General features: G+C 33.0%; 1 protein-coding gene across 2 annotated transcripts in view; it reads left to right on the top strand.

Moving 5' to 3' along the window:
• The window catches only part of LOC143231643 (large neutral amino acids transporter small subunit 2-like), a 90,167-nt gene extending 78,399 nt beyond the window's left edge, over window positions 1-11,768 (top strand). For both annotated transcript variants that reach the window (XM_076466187.1, XM_076466186.1), the window contains 2 exons: window positions 4,766-4,943; window positions 8,886-11,768. In XM_076466187.1, the coding sequence (XP_076322302.1) occupies window positions 4,766-4,943; window positions 8,886-8,950 (243 nt within the window). In that variant the 3' untranslated portion in view covers window positions 8,951-11,768. The remainder of the gene's footprint in view (window positions 1-4,765; window positions 4,944-8,885) is intronic.
• The last annotated feature ends 6,598 nt before the right edge of the window (window positions 11,769-18,366 follow it).

Genomic DNA, 18,366 nt, shown 5'->3' with positions numbered 1-18,366 from the left:
ATTTGCCCAATTTTATCAAAGTTTTTTAATAAACCAGTGATTCCAAGCCTGTGTGGGTTTGACACTTTCCCATTCCCACAGAATCGTGGAGTCCCTCTGGGTTGTGTGTCGAGTGTCATACATTTCAGTGTTAAGATTAATACCACCTCTACACAACTTTTCCTGTTGTTGCAAACAGACTCTATGTCAATGACTTCCACATCTTATGCCAGTTTTCAAACAAGAGGTTTATTGAGCAGCAACTTCATACTGCCCTTCATTGTTTATTGGAGTGGATCACAGCAAATGATTTTGTTTTCATTCTCTAAAACTGTTTGCATGCAGTTTTGCTACCAATGGGGTATTAACCCTGATAATGAGCTCTGTCTTGGTGATGTACTTTTCTTGTGGTCCCTAAGGCAAAGTTCTTGGGGTTTATCTTTGGCTGTAAGCTGACTTTAATTCTACACATCAAGTGTACAAGGGCACTGAACATCCTCTGTGTCCTCTCTTCCATCTCTTGGGAGTGGGCCATTGTTCTATGCTAAAGATCTATTGTGCCCTGTTTTAATTTTGAAACTGGACTGTGGGTCTGAGGCCTGGTTCTGCCAGGACCTCAGCCTTGATATTGGGATTCCATTCACCATCTGGGGCTTTGGCTCTGCACAGGGGCTTTCAGCACTTCTTCAGTCCATAGTTTGTACACTGAGCCTCAAGAAACTCCTATATATTTCCAACATTTGTCTGTCTTTACAGTAAACTTCAAAACTTCAGTCCTTGCCACAACATCCCACATAGGGTTGTATCTTCCTTCCTCAGTTGGCCATAGTATTGTACAATAGGTGGTCTACCATTATTTCTTCTGGCCTTTGTGCACAGGTGCAGAATTGCCTGTTTTTGGATAACATTGCTGTCTCCACTGGTTATCCCATCCAACCATTGCTTATTACCATCCTCATGTGGAACCTTTCTTTGAGTTATCTGAAGAAGACTGACATTTCCAATTGGAAGTACTATCTTCTACTTCCTGAACATATTTCAAACCATACTTCCATTCCCATTTATATGGATAGCTCAAATTCAGGCAATTCTGTGCCCTCTGCCATGATTTATTGTGGTGGTACACAGAATCCCCCTCTACAATTTCTATGTTCAGTGCCAAATTGTGTGCCATTTTTATTGTGCTGGATCATGTAAAAACTATGCAAATTGTACTATTTGTACCAACTCACTTAGCTCTATACAGGCCCTGGAATCACTTCACATTAGTTCTTACCCTTTTCTCATCAGTAGTCAAAGCTGACTGGCCCATTTCTCTTTATCTTCTTTTAAATCCAATTTTTCTGGGTACCTTGCCACATCAGTATTCACATGAAAAAAGTTGCTGATACAGCAGTTAAGTCCGTCTGTTCTGGTGACATCATTGCCATGCCTTTTTTATACGTGAACTATGGCCCCGCATTCAAGGTTTGGTTCTGCGTTAGATGGCAGTTGACTTGGATTGAGCAATGTAACAAGTTTCTTAAATCAAACCCTGTGTTTTTTTTTGGCTGTTTTGTTTTTGTAAGGATTGGAAGTAGGAAGGTTGTCCTCACTAGTGTGTGTGTTAATTATAGTGTTTTAACTCATCATTTTATTTTTATCTGGAATTGATGCACCAATGTGTGGCCTTTGTGACACTCAAGTTGCAATAGCCCATATTTTACTGTTGTGCCATTGTTATGACTTGAATGATGGCACCATGGTAGACATGTTTTTACCACAACTTTACCCCTGATATTGGAGTGTGTCATTGACAGTAGTGACACTGCCCACCTTACTTGTGTTTTAAGTTTTTAAGGGCTATTGATCTTTCCAATTGTATATAAGATTTTTATTCATGTTGTGGCCATTGATTTATTTTAACTTAATTTCCTATTGCACATTATGGCAATTTTATTGTTATTTTTTACTGGTTGTTTGGCACAGAGAGTCTAATTGCTTTGTACCATAAGTTGCCAACTAAACCGAACTTTCACTACTCATTTGGCAGCTTTCGAAAACAGACACTTTCTTGTATGCTTCTTGATTTCCCGTGTGACACATTTGAACTTCGTTTGAAGTGGTTTTAAAATGTGTTGTATGTTGATACTTTTCTACTTAGTTTATCATTGTTGTTGTTCTGCTCTAGGCCTTTTGTGCAGTTCAGTAAAATGTGAAATCTGAAGTCAAGATTATCAGTTCAGGGGTTAAGCCAACAACAATTGAGAGATTGGATTTAACATATGTGAAGACTTATTTTGATTGGTACACACAAATCCAACATGGCATTGCTGGGAACCAAAATCTATGTGAAGGTAAGATGAGGGCTCCTAGTTAAAAGGGGTGAATTGCACATGGGACAGATCAATTCTGGGCAGTATGGAATGTGTAAAAGGAGGCCATTTCAACCTTAATGTAATGGATAAATTCACTGTATTTAGAACTGAATAGTAGAAGACCACATTAACTAGGTGATGTGTATAGTATAGGGAGACCATGCCAGGATATGAGGAGATGGATCAATTCTGGGGAAGGTCTCGTTGCATCTACACTAGCAGAAAACCACTGCCCTATGCTTGACTGAATGGTTATAGCTTACCTCTATGATCCACCACCCCAGCAACTTGGAACTGGAAAGTGGTAAGGACTTCCATACTTTACTTGAAGGGTAAAATTGAATTGGGAGAGTTCAGAGACTGTCATCACTGAAGACAGTGCAATGAGTGATGGTGATACTCTGTTTTAAAAAATTGACCATACCAAGTACACTACCCAAGGCATGGCAGGAATGGGCAGTTATCCCCTTTTGCTTTACTCTTGTAGTTTGTGTGATGTAGTTCAGAATGAACATACTTATGAAGCAACAGTCACAAGATAACAAGATGTGGATTTTTGGATGAGAGCATCAAAGTCAACATGGTGTACAGTGCTGATTTTGCTGTTAAAGAGTGGGATCTGTTTGAAAAAGAGGGAAAAGGAACAAATCCTTTCTAGTTAATGTTGCACCAAAGTCTGTAGTAAAACCACAGGTAGAATATACGTAAGATAAGTAGAAAGACGAACAAAATTGTCATTCTGATGAAGAAAGTCAGCCAGTTCAGAAGATACACAAGCAACTTCAGGGGACAAAGATAACTCGAGTATCTTTCAATATCCAGATGGATAAAATCAGAAAGATCTACCATTGGGTCTCCTTCATCTAAGGCCTTAGACAGAAAGAAGGTTTGTTGTTGGTTTGTTTCCTGAAGTGATAATGTTGACTTCAGATTTCATAATTTACTAAACTGTGCAAAAAGACTAGTTCAGAAAAACAACATTAATAAACTGGATTGAAAAGTGGTAATGTACAACCAAATATTAAAACCAATTTAAATGAAATTTGTACATATCACACAGGAAATTGGGAAGCACGTAAGAAAATAAGGAAACGTCTGCATTCAAAATCTGCCAAACAAGAAAAAGTTTGGTAGAGAAGTGTAAAGAGAACTGCCTGCATCACAGGGGCATACTATGCTACGATGGGTTAATAGATGACTCGTGATAATTTGGATGAGAGATACATTGGAATAGTAAATTCTAACAAGGAAATGGTGCAGAGCTTTTGACATGCATAAAGAAAAAGTTAACATAAAGAGATAATCACTGAACAGATATAGCTGACCTTGTGAGAAGAGGTAAGTACCATTCTGGAAAGCAGAATACCCACCCACTAGGAAAATATACCAATCAAAAACGTAAACCAGGATCTTGAAAAGGCATCAAAACGTAATATTAAATTAAAATGACCAATAGCAAAAACCTTTCAGTTTATGCCTTCTTAAAAACACATCTTTCTATTTCAGAATAACAGAGAGTCTATTATTGGTTATACTTGTCAGTTTTTATAAACAAACAGTAATTCATTTCAGTTTTTATAAACAAACAGTTATTCATTTCAGTTTTTATAAACAAACAGTTATTCATTTCAGTTTTTATAAACAAACAGTTATTCATTTCAGTTTTTATAAACAAACAGTTATTCATTTCAGTTTTTGAACATTAGCATTGAAGAGTAAATATTTCTTAAATATTCAGACATATCTTTTATTTGATACTCATAGGTATATTTTTGGTATTTTTTAAATATTCAGACATGTCTTTTATTTGATACTCATAGGTATATTTTTGGTATTTCTTAAATATTTAGACATGTCTTTTATTTGATACTCAGGTATATTTTTGGTATTTCTTAAATATTCAGACATGCCTTTTAATTGATACTCATAGGTATATTTTTGGTATTTTTTAAATATTCAGACATGTCTTTTATTTGATACTCATAGGTATATTTTTGGTATTTCTTAAATATTCAGACATGTCTTTTATTTGATACTCATAGGTATATTTTTGGTATTTCTTAAATATTCAGACATGTCTTTTATTTGATACTCATAGGTATATTTTTGGTATTTCTTAAATATTCAGACATGTCTTTTATTTGATACTCATAGGTATATTTTTGGTATTTCTTAAATATTCAGACATGTCTTTTATTTGATACTCATAGGTATATTTTTGGTTAATTAAAATTCATTTCTGGCTTAGATAACTTTATAAAAGTAAAAATTAAACCAGAAATTGTTAAAGTAAGGTAATATTATATTGTGTGAGAAAGAAAGTCTGTTGCTACTCAGAAATTCTGATAAAGGTATTATCACATTGATTATTAACTTAATGCTCTGTCTGTTTAATGAAACACATTGTTTTTTGCTATTCTTATTTCTAGGTAAATACTGTACTTCCTGTACTGTTCCTGGTTATTTGTGCTTTCTTGGTGTTCCTACCATTCTATGTAAATCCATGGGATACAGGTATTGGGGCCATCATTATGTTGTCAGGCATACCTGTTTACTTCTTGACCATTTACTGGGAGAATAAACCTAAGTTTTACAAACGTGCCATAGGTAAGTAAGTTTGAATATATGCTAATAAATGTTTATCAATGTATAATGGAGTTGATTTTTTAAATCTTGTAAATGAGTTTCAGTAAGTAAACAGTGCATAGGGTGATATTTATCACTAAATAAACAGTGCATAGGGTGATATTTATCACTAAATAAACAGTGCATAGGGTGATATTTATCACTAAATAAACAGTGCGTAGGGTGATATTTATCACTAAATAAACAGTGCGTAGGGTGATATTTATCACTAAATAAACAGTGCATAGGGTGATATTTATCACTAAATAAACAGTGCATAGGGTGATATTTATCACTAAATAAACAGTGCGTGGGGTGATATTTATCACTAAATAAACAGTGCGTAGGGTGATATTTATCACTAAATAAACAGTGCGTGGGGTGATATTTATCACTAAATAAACAGTGCGTGGGGTGATATTTATCACTAAATAAACAGTCGCGTGGGGTGATATTTATCACTAAATAAACAGTGCGTAGGGTGATATTTATCACTAAATAAACAGTGCGTAGGGTGATATTTATCACTAAATAAACAGTGCGTAGGGTGATATTTATCACTAAATAAACAGTGCGTAGGGTGATATTTACCACTAAATAAACAGTGCATGGGGTGATATTTACCAATAAATAAACAGTGCATGGGGTGATATTTACCACTAAATAAACAGTGCATGGGGTGATATTTACAATACTGTTGTCACCAAACGTGCCATTCCATCCCTCGTTAATACATTTTATGGCAGATTTGTAAATGTACATTTATACATTAGATAGATGTCAGACAAATAACAATTTATACGTAAAACATAAATCCTTGTGGTTTTGGTCCAGTGAAGCTTATACTACAACTACTAATACAGAACTTGTCCATGTTTCAAACATTCTGTTTAGATTTAAAATATCTAAAACTGCTGAAGCAGGTAATTATGTACCAGTTCCACCAATGTTTCAATGAAAAACTAATTGCTAATAAGTGGAACATATTAATCAAACTGAGGTGTTGTATGAATAATAGAGAATGAACTATTAAAAGCACCCCCCCCCCAACCTCTCTCCAAAAAAAGATCAGAACCTAAATTTTACTAGCCATGAAACAAACTTAGTAAAACCCAGCAATACCCTAGGAATTCTTCTAGAACAGTAAAATAATATTATAAATGAAACAAAATTTAGATGCTTAATCTATCAGAATAGTAAGGTTGTGTTTGATAACACACACTTGCAATTCAAACTTGATAAGGCTGTCTTGATTATAATAACAAACTTTTCATAATTCAGCTGTACAGATTTTAAAAATAATATACATTTTTGTTTTATATCATATAGGAACTTTTTACAACTTGGGAGGAAAAACAAACTCTTACAAATTATTATTTCATTTACTGCACTGTTTGTTTCTCATGAGTTCTAGAATGATGAGTAAGTTCCTCAATGATCACTTGTATCTTGGTGTTCTCCAGTTTACACCCTTTTCTTTATTACAAGTTTACAATGAATAACAAAAGACTAAAAATGTAAAGTGCATATGAGGGCCTCCAGCAAAAAAAATTACAAGCACAGAATTTTTACTGGATCTCGGACTGATGTGTAATGCTCTCTAAGAAGTATATACATTGAGTTTGGATTTAAAAGAGATACAGATATAGACTTGTACTAGGTGGATTAAATGATAAAAAACATTTGTACAAGTTTTCGAAGAAAGACAAACAATACCATGTCCATATTATAAAAATGCATCTAAAAATCTTCCTCTCCTGAGAGTTTCAATTGAAAAAGGATCCTCTGATTAATAAAGAAGATTTTTACAAAACTTTGGAAAAAATTAATTGAAAATAAGTTGTTTGATATTGAAGATATCACACAGTGTGCACACATGCTTGATAAAAAGAGCACTCATTAATAGTATTTATTTGGAAATTAAATTTTCAACACTTTCTTAAGCAATGAAAAAAAAAAATATACAAGAAGTAAATTGGAAAGATTGATTTTATATAATGAATTGGAAAGAAAAATTACAGTAAGAAAGTAACTTCAAGCCACATAAAATTCACATCAGTTAAAGTAATTGTGATGAAAAGGGAGCGTACTTGTTTATAAGTTGAGGCTAAAAACGTAACAGAATCAGCTCAGCTTGTAACAAAACAGTCGTCGTGTTTGTAAACATTCAATCATGGAAAAAAGAAATTATCATAATGAAAAAGAAACCACCAACTTAACTGAAAAAACAGAGACAAAAGAAATGTTTTGTAAGGAAAATGCACAAAAGTTTGAGAAGAGTAATCACAATAAATACAGCAAAATATACAGTTTGTACAAACCCTAACCTGAACTTACACATTGCTTCCTAATTCATAAGTGTTCTGTTGCTCCTACTCACAATAAACAACTTGATATTTCTGATATCCAGTTCAAAAACCTAACAAAATACATTTTATGCAAATTAGCCTAGTTTCACTGATAGGTCCCAACTAGTCAAACACAGGTAATTCTGGATGTTGCATAAAAACAAAACAACAACAACAAAAACAGCATTTCACTATTTGTCGTGTGTAACAAATAACACAAGAACAAACCACAGGGGGCACCAACAATTACCACAATACCAATTTCTATAACATTAAATACTCCATGCTAACTGTCAAAATTCATTTAAATACTTCAGTGAACTACAGGCCTTATTTATCACTATTAAACAAATGCATACAATTCAGTAGGTGTCACCACTAAAGAAAAAACAGATCTTCAGATCTTCTTCTTATACAGTTGGAACAAGTTGAACATACAGTAGTGTTAGAACTTCAAAGCCAGGGCAGATACTCAAAACATTACACAAGTTTTGATAGTTTTAGAATTGCTTATATAACTACCACAAAAGCAACCAGCATCCCAAAGTTGTAATGTCTCACTACAGATTCAGTGCACATCTAGAATCTATGCTTATATGAAAACAGGTGTTGGTCACTGCAAAATAAACCAAATTGAACATCTGATGAATAATGAAAGGACAGAAAGCCATGTGTACCTTTTCTGCTCCTTACCGTAACCCTATATTATAACCCATCTTCAGTTAAAGTTGAGAATTGTGACTATTAAGTATTCTCACTGCAAGATGGTAACAATCATGAAGCAACATTAGACCAAGAGTGATACTGCACATTACTAGGGTTAGAGAATTTTACTATGAAACTATATATTTGCAGTATATTAAAGGTCCTCACCATGAAACAAACGTATGTTGTTCAGTACAGGTCCTCACTACCAGACCTGTTCATCATTAAGTTCATCAGGTATGACTAATATAAAACAGTCAGTCTACAAATGATTGCTCATCACCAGGATCCAACAACATATGTATTATTCATAAGTGGGAATCAATACAAAACACTAAGCTTAAAGCTTCTGAGAAGCCGGGAAGTACCAGGAAAGAGTGGTTGTACCAGGAAAGAGTGGTTGTACCAGGAAAGAGTGGTTGTACAGTATATTTTTGATCATTATGGCACATAAGTGTATTCTTCAGAAGTGGTTATTTCTAGAAACTATGAAACATTGACTTGAAGATGAAAGATTTGGTCTGTAGTTTATCACCACAATCACAAAACTGTTGTGTATCCTTCACTAGAAACTTTCACTGTAAAATACTTTCTTTAGTGTCAACTAGGTGTCAGAACTAGAAATTTAGTTTTTAATTTTGTGTTGGTCACTCTAGTAAACTAGTTGGTATAGGACTCTAGACAATACCATGAGTAAGTAAGAACTGTAAACTGTCTGTTTTGAAATAAATTTATAATAAACCTTTATTTTCCCAACAATGAGTAGTGTTAAAAACTTGTAAATTCTCTTAGAAAATTCTAAATTCATGTACGTACATAATAAAATATATACATTTTGTAAGCTATAAAAATGTTTTTTTTTTCCTTTCAGGGGGAACAACAAATTTCATTCAAAAGCTTCTTGTTAGTGTTATTGATAAAAAGAAATTTGATTAATATATAAATCTAGAAGTGGAACAAGCACATCTATATTGGAAAATATTTCTAGCATTTTAACCAATGCAGAACTTGGCATAACTTGAATTTTTACACGATTTGCTGTTAGACTAATATTCCAGAGATATCATTTGTATTTTGTTTCTAAAGTTGTTGATTGTTTGTTACTTTATTTTTTGATGTTTTTATCGAGAAAGTTTCAATATGCAATCTAAAACATGTCTTGATTTTTCATATTTAAGTCCCATCCATTCAATAAATGACTTGCAGAAGTTCACAACTTTTAATCAAAGTGAGTTATTTTTAATTTAGAAACACTGAAGACTGACTGTTGATGCTCAGTCACATCTTGCCATTATTGATTGTAGTTTTCTGTTTTGAGAAGCTGTTTCTAAGAAAAACTAATTCAACATGTTGCCTAACAAACATAACTTTGACAAGTTCCTTGAACAACTGCTTGTTTTAGTTGTTAGCATAAAGGGCCTACCTGAATCAGTGCAACTGCTTTTGATTTTGTAAATGTGATAATTGCAAACAAAATTAAACTTGTTGTATAAGTTTGATTGACTTCATGAAAACATATCTAGAATGTATCACATAATCTCTGATGAAGTACACTGTTTTTACACTATGTGTGAAATATTATATGATTTGTTGACTTTTAAGTTACAACATAAATAAAAATCAAGAGAGCTGTACCAGGGTTTACTGAAACTTAATGTTGGAATAACTAATTAAAGGTTTAGTTTTTTTAAAACACAATACATGAAAATCTATGTTGTGAAAACACTGTTTAAAGTGAAACAGGATTCGATCAATTTTGTTTTTGATCAGGATAAAACATTATGTGAGTGTAGAAATGTTTATTTTAAGCAAGAAATGTGAAAGAGATGTGCCAGTGTTTTACTCTCAGTAGTTATGTTGCATCCTGCAGTTCTGGTTTGTAGCTTTTATCACAGGTTTTATTATTTGAAATTTGATCTTTTGTTCTCAGCTAAACCTATAATATTTACTGTTCTACTGACATCATTTTGAGTTTGCATCAACAGGATTTTGAACTTTTTAAATCTAAGTTTTGGACTACATCTATAAGATTTTGAACTTTTTTAAGCCTAAATTTAGAAATATATCTACAAGATTCCCCATTCTTTAAATCTAATTCCATATTTGAAAATTTTTTGCTGTTTAGATATAATATGCAATATTTAATATTCCCTATCTGTAATCTTAAGTTTTTATCTACAAAACTTTCAACTTTTAAAATGTAACTATGGGAATACATCTATAGGATTTCACATTGTATAAACCTGATCTTGTATCAGTGGTTTTTAGATTTCTCTAAGTAAAAGCTTCAGTTTCTATCAACATGATTTTTTTAAAACTAATTTTGATTTTGTACATTTAAAATCATTAGTTATTAAACCTAAACTTAATTTTACCTCTTCAAGGTTTTACGTTATTTAAATTTATTATTGAGTTTTGAGTCTGCATGTAAAAAATTTTAAATTCTCTAATCTAATCTCAGATTTTTTCTACAGTAATTTAAATACCTGATTTGTATTTAATTTTTTATATGTGTATAATATTAAGTGTGAGCTTACTAACTTTTTGTGAAATTTATTATTATTATTATTATTTTTCAGCTAGTAACAAGATTTCTGGATATATTGCTGATATTCTTATACCTATTATAAATAACTACAAGAACTTTGTACTAACAAGACTTGCATTTCATATACCCTTCAATTAACTTCATTCATTTTATATTTATGCATGTCTGTCTATTTGTCGTCTATTGCAGCATATATTTTTTCCATTGTTACTCTTATAATGCAAGTGTTAAGCTTGTAGGTTTTGTCAAATGACTGGCATTTTCATCCCACTTTGAACCTTATGATCAGGCTCTTAATAAACAGTTTCTTTTCTTAAAGTTCTGTTTACTACAGTATTCTTAAATTAATAATGCTGTTGTTCTTTCTGTACAACCTTTTATTTTAAATTATGGTCTTAACAACTAGAACTATAGGTTTGGATATGGAATGAGTGTTAAAAAGTCTTTGCAGTAAGAACAGTTTTGTCAGTTTATTCTATTTGTTCTTTGAAGTTTGAGATGAAAGCGTTTTTCACAGGAACTACAACATTATTCAGTTGGAGACCTCAAGCAATTCACGTTTGGTTAAACAACAGTTAATGTTTGTGTCAGAAAGAAAAATATTATCAAAATCTCAGCATTTTGAAAACAGACATGGATTTAAAATGAAATTTTCAGTGAGGTTGAAACCATGCATCACTCCATTTACCTTATGAAGTATGCTTGTAGAATCAAATTTAAAATGTCATCAAGTTGTGCCTTTCATTTTAATTGTTGTTAAAATTATCATCAAATCAAATGGGATCAAATATTAAATGTGTTCTTATGTTTGATATGAAATATTTATTAAATATTACTATTTTGTTTGAAAATAGTTTTATACATCCCCAACACTGTCAGAGTATTATCAATAGAATAATTTTCATGTAATATTATTAAATATTACTATTTTGTTTGAAAATAGTTTTATACATCCCCAACACTGTCAGAGTATTATCAATAGAATAATTTTCATGTAATATTATTAAATATTACTATTTTGTTTGAAAATAGTTTTATACATCCCCAACACTGTCAGAGTTTTATCAATAGAATAATTTTCATGTAATATTAAAACATTTGGTACAAAATAATATAACTAGTTCCCAGAAATTGGCAAGAAGTTATGTCTAACTAATGTTGCATGTTGTGTTGTATTGGAGTGTATTAAACTTTTATAACAGCAGCTAATCTTTCTTTGTGATACAAGTTCAATATATCTGGTTATTATACATATCTGTTAGCACCTCTAATTTTCATTTTCTGAATGCACACACACACAGGGCTGGCTTTAACAAATGTGAAGCCCAAGCCAAGGTCTAGCAAAAATGGAAGTTATACATAATATTTATTTCAGTTCTGACTAATTGGTAGCATATGAACATAACCATAAGTGAAATATTTTGTGACTTTGCTGCTGCAAAGTCTTTCAATGTAAATAAAAATTACATTTTCTACTAAATCATTTTCTCTTGATAGGATAGTTAATGATACCAAACATTTTCCACTCATTGTACTTCATAAATAAGATTTTTATTAGTTTAAAATTGAAGAAACTACATTCTGCAAATGATGATCATTCATCTGTTGTTAGAATAATTCAAAAGTAGTGAGAGTACAAGATGACTATTCACAATTTCATGTTCAGTAATAAACTTGAAGGCTTAAGAGAGTGATCATGATCTGCAAACTGTCTCATGCATTATCATTTATTCATTCTTCACACTATCTTCTCCATCTATATCTTTCTATTCTATAACTCAAAACCTTCACCAAGTTCTTACTCTTTAGTTCGTCTTTGTCCACAACATCAATTTTGAACAAATATCCAAACTCTCCTAGTAGTCGTTCAGTTGTTGGAATCTCTCTTTTGAATTGTACCAATGCATATACAACATGCAGTTAAAAGAAATTCAACTTCAAATTGATTTTTTTTCAAATACTGAATGGCTCATGACTTCTTTTATAAGAAGCTAGCTATTTATCTGATGAATTCCTTTTTGTTTGAATTCAGGTACTATTTCATGTTCATCTGCTAGCATACCAGATATATTCACTTTCTGTTTGAATACAGGTAATATTTCATGTTCATCTGCTAGCATACCAGATATATTCACTTTCTGTTTGAATACAGGTAATATTTCATGTTTATCTGCTAGCATACCAGATATATTCACTTTCTGTTTGAATACAGGTACTATTTCATTGTCATCTGTTAGCATACCAAATATATTCACTTTCTGTTTGAATACAGGTACTATTTCATTTTCATCTGCTAGCATACCAAATATATTCACTTTCTGTTTGAATACAGGTACTATTTCATTTTCATCTGCTAGCATACCAAATATATTCACTTTCTGTTTGAATACAGGTACTATTTCATTTTCATCTGCTAGCATACCAAATATATTCACTTTCTGTTTGAATACAGGTACTATTTCATTGTCATCTGCTAGCATACCAGATATATTCACTTTCTGTTTGAATACAGGTACTATTTCATGTTCATCTGCTAGCATACCAAATATATTCACTTTCTGTTTGAATACAGGTAATATTTCATGTTCATCTGCTAGCATACCAAATATATTCACTTTCTGTTTGAATACAGGTACTATTTCATTTTCATCTGCTAGCACACCAAATATATTCACTTTCTGTTTGAATACAGGTACTATTTCATGTTCATCTGCTAGCATACCAGATATATTCACTTTCTGTTTGAATACAGGTAATATTTCATGTTTATCTGCTAGCATACCAGATATATTCACTTTCTGTTTGAATACAGGTACTATTTCATGTTTATCTGCTAGCATACCAGATATATTCACTTTCTGTTTGAATACAGGTACTATTTCATTTTCATCTGCTAGCACACCAAATATATTCACTTTCTGTTTGAATACAGGTACTATTTCATTTTCATCTGCTAGCATACCAGATATATTCATTTTCTGTTTGAATACAGGTACTATTTCATGTTCATCTGCTAGCATACCAGATATATTCACTTTCTGTTTGAATACAGGTACTATTTCATGTTTATCTGCTAGCATACCAGATATATTCACTTTCTGTTTGAATACAGGTACTATTTCATTGTCATCTGCTAGCATACCAGATATATTCACTTTCTGTTTGAATACAGGTACTATTTCATGTTTATCTGCTAGCATACCAGATATATTCACTTTCTGTTTGAATACAGGTACTATTTCATGTTTATCTGCTAGCATACCAGATATATTCACTTTCTGTTTGAATACAGGTACTATTTCATGTTTATCTGCTAGCATACCAAATATATTCACTTTCTGTTTGAATACAGGTACTATTTCATGTTTATCTGCTAGCATACCAGATATATTCACTTTCTGTTTGAATACAGGTACTATTTCATGTTTATCTGCTAGCATACCAGATATATTCACTTTCTGTTTGAATACAGGTACTATTTCATGTTTATCTGCTAGCATACCAGATATATTCACTTTCTGTTTGAATACAGGTACTATTTCATTGTCATCTGCTAGCATACCAGATATATTCACTTTCTGTTTGAATACAGGTACTATTTCATGTTTATCTGCTAGCATACCAGATATATTCACTTTCTGTTTGAATACAGGTACTATTTCATTGTCATCTGCTAGCATACCAGATATATTCACTTTCTGTTTGAATACAGGTACTATTTCATGTTTATCTGCTAGCATACCAGATATATTCACTTTCTGTTTGAATACAGGTACTATTTCATGTTTATCTGCTAGCATACCAAATATATTCACTTTCTGTTTGAATACAGGTACTATTTCATGTTCATCTGCTAGCATACCAGATATATTCACTTTCTGTTTGAATACAGGTACTATTTCATTGTCATCTGCTAGCATACCAGATGTATTCATGAGAACAATGAATCAATTTGTTTCTATTCTCATCAAAGTACACTTCATTGCATTGCACCAAATCAATAGCTTGTGTAATGTCAACAGTAATGTCAATTTTGAGTAAATTGCATATATTTTAAATATAAAGTCCTATTTGAAAGTTTCATGACTGCAAGCTCATATGGCAATAAAATGTAGTAACTTTGCAGGGTGGTGTATACTTTGTAAGGCATTGTGTCTTCTCTCCTCTTTCACCTTTGTGAGCTATACACAAAAAGGTTTAGGTGGTCAGGACTATAACTACTACATTGGAATTACTGATCATTTCTAATAGGTCAGAACAACGATTCTCAGTCCATAAAGTAATGCAGGTTCTGTCGGTAGGTTTCAGCATTTGCTTCAGTCTTCATCCTTTTTCTCTATTTCCTTTCCTCTCTTAGTCATCTTGCTAAAGTCATTCATGTCCTATGGGAAAGAACTATTGAGTTAACTCTGGTTTTACTCCCATTTCTTTGTGGTCCACCAAAAGAGGGGAATTTGGAGATCAATTATAAAATCTGTCTTTACTGAATACCTTTCTGGATCTTCCTTATCTCACCATGGAGTCCTATCTGTCACTGTGGTGAGTGTTTTCTTGGGTACTCTAGATAATGAAATTCGATGTGTACCCATTTGTTTAGCATATTTACTTGATTAGTCGTTGCACTCATCATTATAAAGACGACTGGCTCCTGCTTTTCGTTTGCTTTTAGTGTGTTGCAAATGTTTGTTTCTCAGGAAGCAGCACAGATAAGTTTTGTACAAGTTGGAGGAATATATTCTTAACCCCATTGAACACCTAGTTCATTTGGAGATTTTCTTTAATTCATACCTCAGTTGGGTCCAGCTTTCTCCTCTTCATCTTTGGGATATGGAATGAGCAGTCACGCATGCCCTTAATTCGCCTTCTTTCATGGCTTGAAAGGTTCTATCTCTTTTGTGGATGTAGAATTTCTTTAAAGATCTTATTCTCATGAATTGAGCTCATATTAATTTACTTCAGTGAACACTTTGTAATCAATGAAACTTCTATTTGGATTCCTTGAATGATATTTTTAGCCTTCTTTTCATGATCAAGATGGACCTAGCTTGTTGGTTTGACAGATATCAAACCACAGTGAGTGTTTTGATTTTCCCCCCTTTATTCAAAGTTAATCTCTTCACAGATGCATCTTTGGCAGGATGGAGGCTTTCCCAAACTCTCACGAAATTTCTGGTTTTTGGTCTGTAAAGGAGTCTCCATTCCACATTAGCATCCTTGAGTCTTTTGAATTTCATTAACTTTGGCCAATTTTCTTCCACTTTTGCTTGGGTGGGTTTTTATTGTCCACTTTCACAATTTCACAGTCATCAACTATATCACGAAGCAAGGTGGAATCTAAATCTGTATCTCAATGTTTTTGGAAACTGGGCCTTTTTTGGCCCAAAATCACTGGTAATGCAACCTTGCTGTGTTCCTGGAGCCATTAATGTGGTTGTAAATCGTTTATCTTATCCCAAACAGGTTCTTCTCATGAAATGGTCTCTTCATCTACAGGTTGTTTGGTGGGCGTATTTTCAACTGGATACACTATTTACCGACGCCTTTACCACACACTGGAACAACAAACTTTCATCCTCTTGGTATTCTGTTCACAATCTCCAACTCTGGGTTTAGGCTTATTCTGTCAGATTTGGATGAGTCTTCACATCTATGCTTACCCTCTGATTTAGCTCCTATCCAAAGTTCTATCCATCCTCTAGTTCACTTTTTGTTTTGTCCTGTTGGTTGCTATATATTAGCCTGAAAGTCTTGGTTTCCTCTGCTTTGGCCTTTACTTATGCAACATCCCCTGCTTTTAACTGTATTTTGGTTTCTTCTCTATCAACTTAGATTGGACATAGTTCATCCTTAAGTTACAAAACTCCATCTTCATTCTTAGCTTTTGTCTTGTCACTTGTCTCAGTCCATGGACAGTCTCCTCATGTAGCATTTTTCCTCTCCTAAACCATCACGCTTTATTTCATGACTGTTTACCAGTGACATTGGTTTTCCTTCCAATGTTTGTCTGTTTGCCATGGCTTCCATCCCTCTGTGCTTTCTGTCTCTCAACTTTCTCCATTGTTTACCTGGTTGTTTGACAAGAGCCTGCCCCTTTCGACTGTGTTTAACTATTGGACAACCCAAATTAATACCTTCAATTTTTTTGGCTTTATCACGTTTTTTCCTTCCATGTTATTTTCCTCCTTTTCTGTTTCTTCTGTATTGCTCATTCTCCGTGTCGCTTTTCTGTACAAGATAGTAATCATAATATGATTTTTATGCTTTTTTGTTCTTCCTTTGAACCACTTTCTACATACTTCTTGCAACATCTTTCCTTTAACACCTATTTTCTTCTCCCACTTCCCTTTGAATGTGTGTTCTTTCATTTTGTCCAATTTTACCCTCCTGTGTGGTCTGGGAAAATGTTGTCTTTCTCGATCATTTCTTGCCTTCGATTTCCCACTTATATTTCTGTTCTAATCTAAAGAGGCTTCTTTGTTTGGGTTGATCATTTAGGTGCTATATTGCTTGTATTGTCTCCTTTCGAGGTTCCCATTCCCGACTATCTTTTCCGTAGAACTATTCTTTTTCCTTCATCTGTCTGCAGTAACTCTTATTGGTTGGTTTTTTTACTAATCAGGATGGCATATTTGGACTTGTCCATAAAATGTCGTCATCTCCACAATCTATCTTCACAGCAAATTCGTCATATTATTATATTTTATCTGCTCACCTTCACTTTCTCTTGAAATAAATTGTCGAGACTAGTATGTGGCCAACTCCTAATACTTTCATTGCTCGATTTCTGCATGATCTAGCTGTTTTTTTCTCTAGTTGATATCGTCTTCTTTCTGTAATAATTTTGCATCCATCCCTTAATTTTTAACAGGGCTAAGCCTGCTCATTTTTTCTTTTGTTTCTTTTGAGCTCTTTTAATCATAGTCGAGGTAGGGTGTCTTTAGTATTGTTAGTCACTTTTCCAGTTATTTATGTGTATATTTATGCATTTTAATTATATATTTAGTGAACAGTGCACTTCATGAGTAAAGTGGAAGGAAATTTATATCCGTCCCTCTTGACCATTTGTTTCCTTACTTGAGTGTTTCCTGATTTTCAGTTACAGGGAAATTCAGTTAACTGTGTGATGCTTTATTGCCATTCTTTTCTTTGAATGGAACATGGAATTCCTTACCATTATCAGTTCCCAGTCACTGGGATGGTGGACCATGGAGGCTTCTTCCCAAGTGTCACTATACTTATGCTTGTTTATCTACTCAGAAGAAGAAAGTGAAGCCAATTCCCTACTGGACTACCCTTGGATCTTTTATGTTTGGTTGACTGCACTAAATAAACCAATCAGAAGAAACTGATTATTCTTTCATTATGGTTTTCAGTTATTTGGAAGTTTTTAGTTAGTTAATCTTTTCCCCCCTTCTAATATATCTTTCAGTCACATGTCTCTTTAGGAGCTTATCCAGGTCTTTTTCCCCTTTAGTGCGTTTATTTATCCAGGTATGTTATGCTTTATTATCAACTATTCCCCATGTTCCATCCCTGCTCTTTTCTGGGATTAATGCTTGAATAAATATTACTTTTTCTTGCTTCCCTTATATCTGAGGGTATTGCAAGTCGTTTTGAGAGTATTTGGTATATCTTGATCCCCATATGGACATGAGATTATCTCAAAGCTCTCATTCCTCTTGGTTGTGTGCTCATCATTACTAGTGGGTTTGTTGAGACTAGTGGAGAATTTTTCAGGATCACCTAAATTCCTCTCATACCCTTTCCCCTACCTTGCAGAACAGCTCTGATTTATTGTTGAATT

This window comes from Tachypleus tridentatus, chromosome 11, assembly GCF_004210375.1.
Source record: "Tachypleus tridentatus isolate NWPU-2018 chromosome 11, ASM421037v1, whole genome shotgun sequence".
Taxonomy (NCBI): domain Eukaryota; kingdom Metazoa; phylum Arthropoda; class Merostomata; order Xiphosura; family Limulidae; genus Tachypleus; species Tachypleus tridentatus.
Note: the sequence above shows the minus strand (reverse complement) of the source record. Positions and strands in the feature narration are given on the sequence as shown.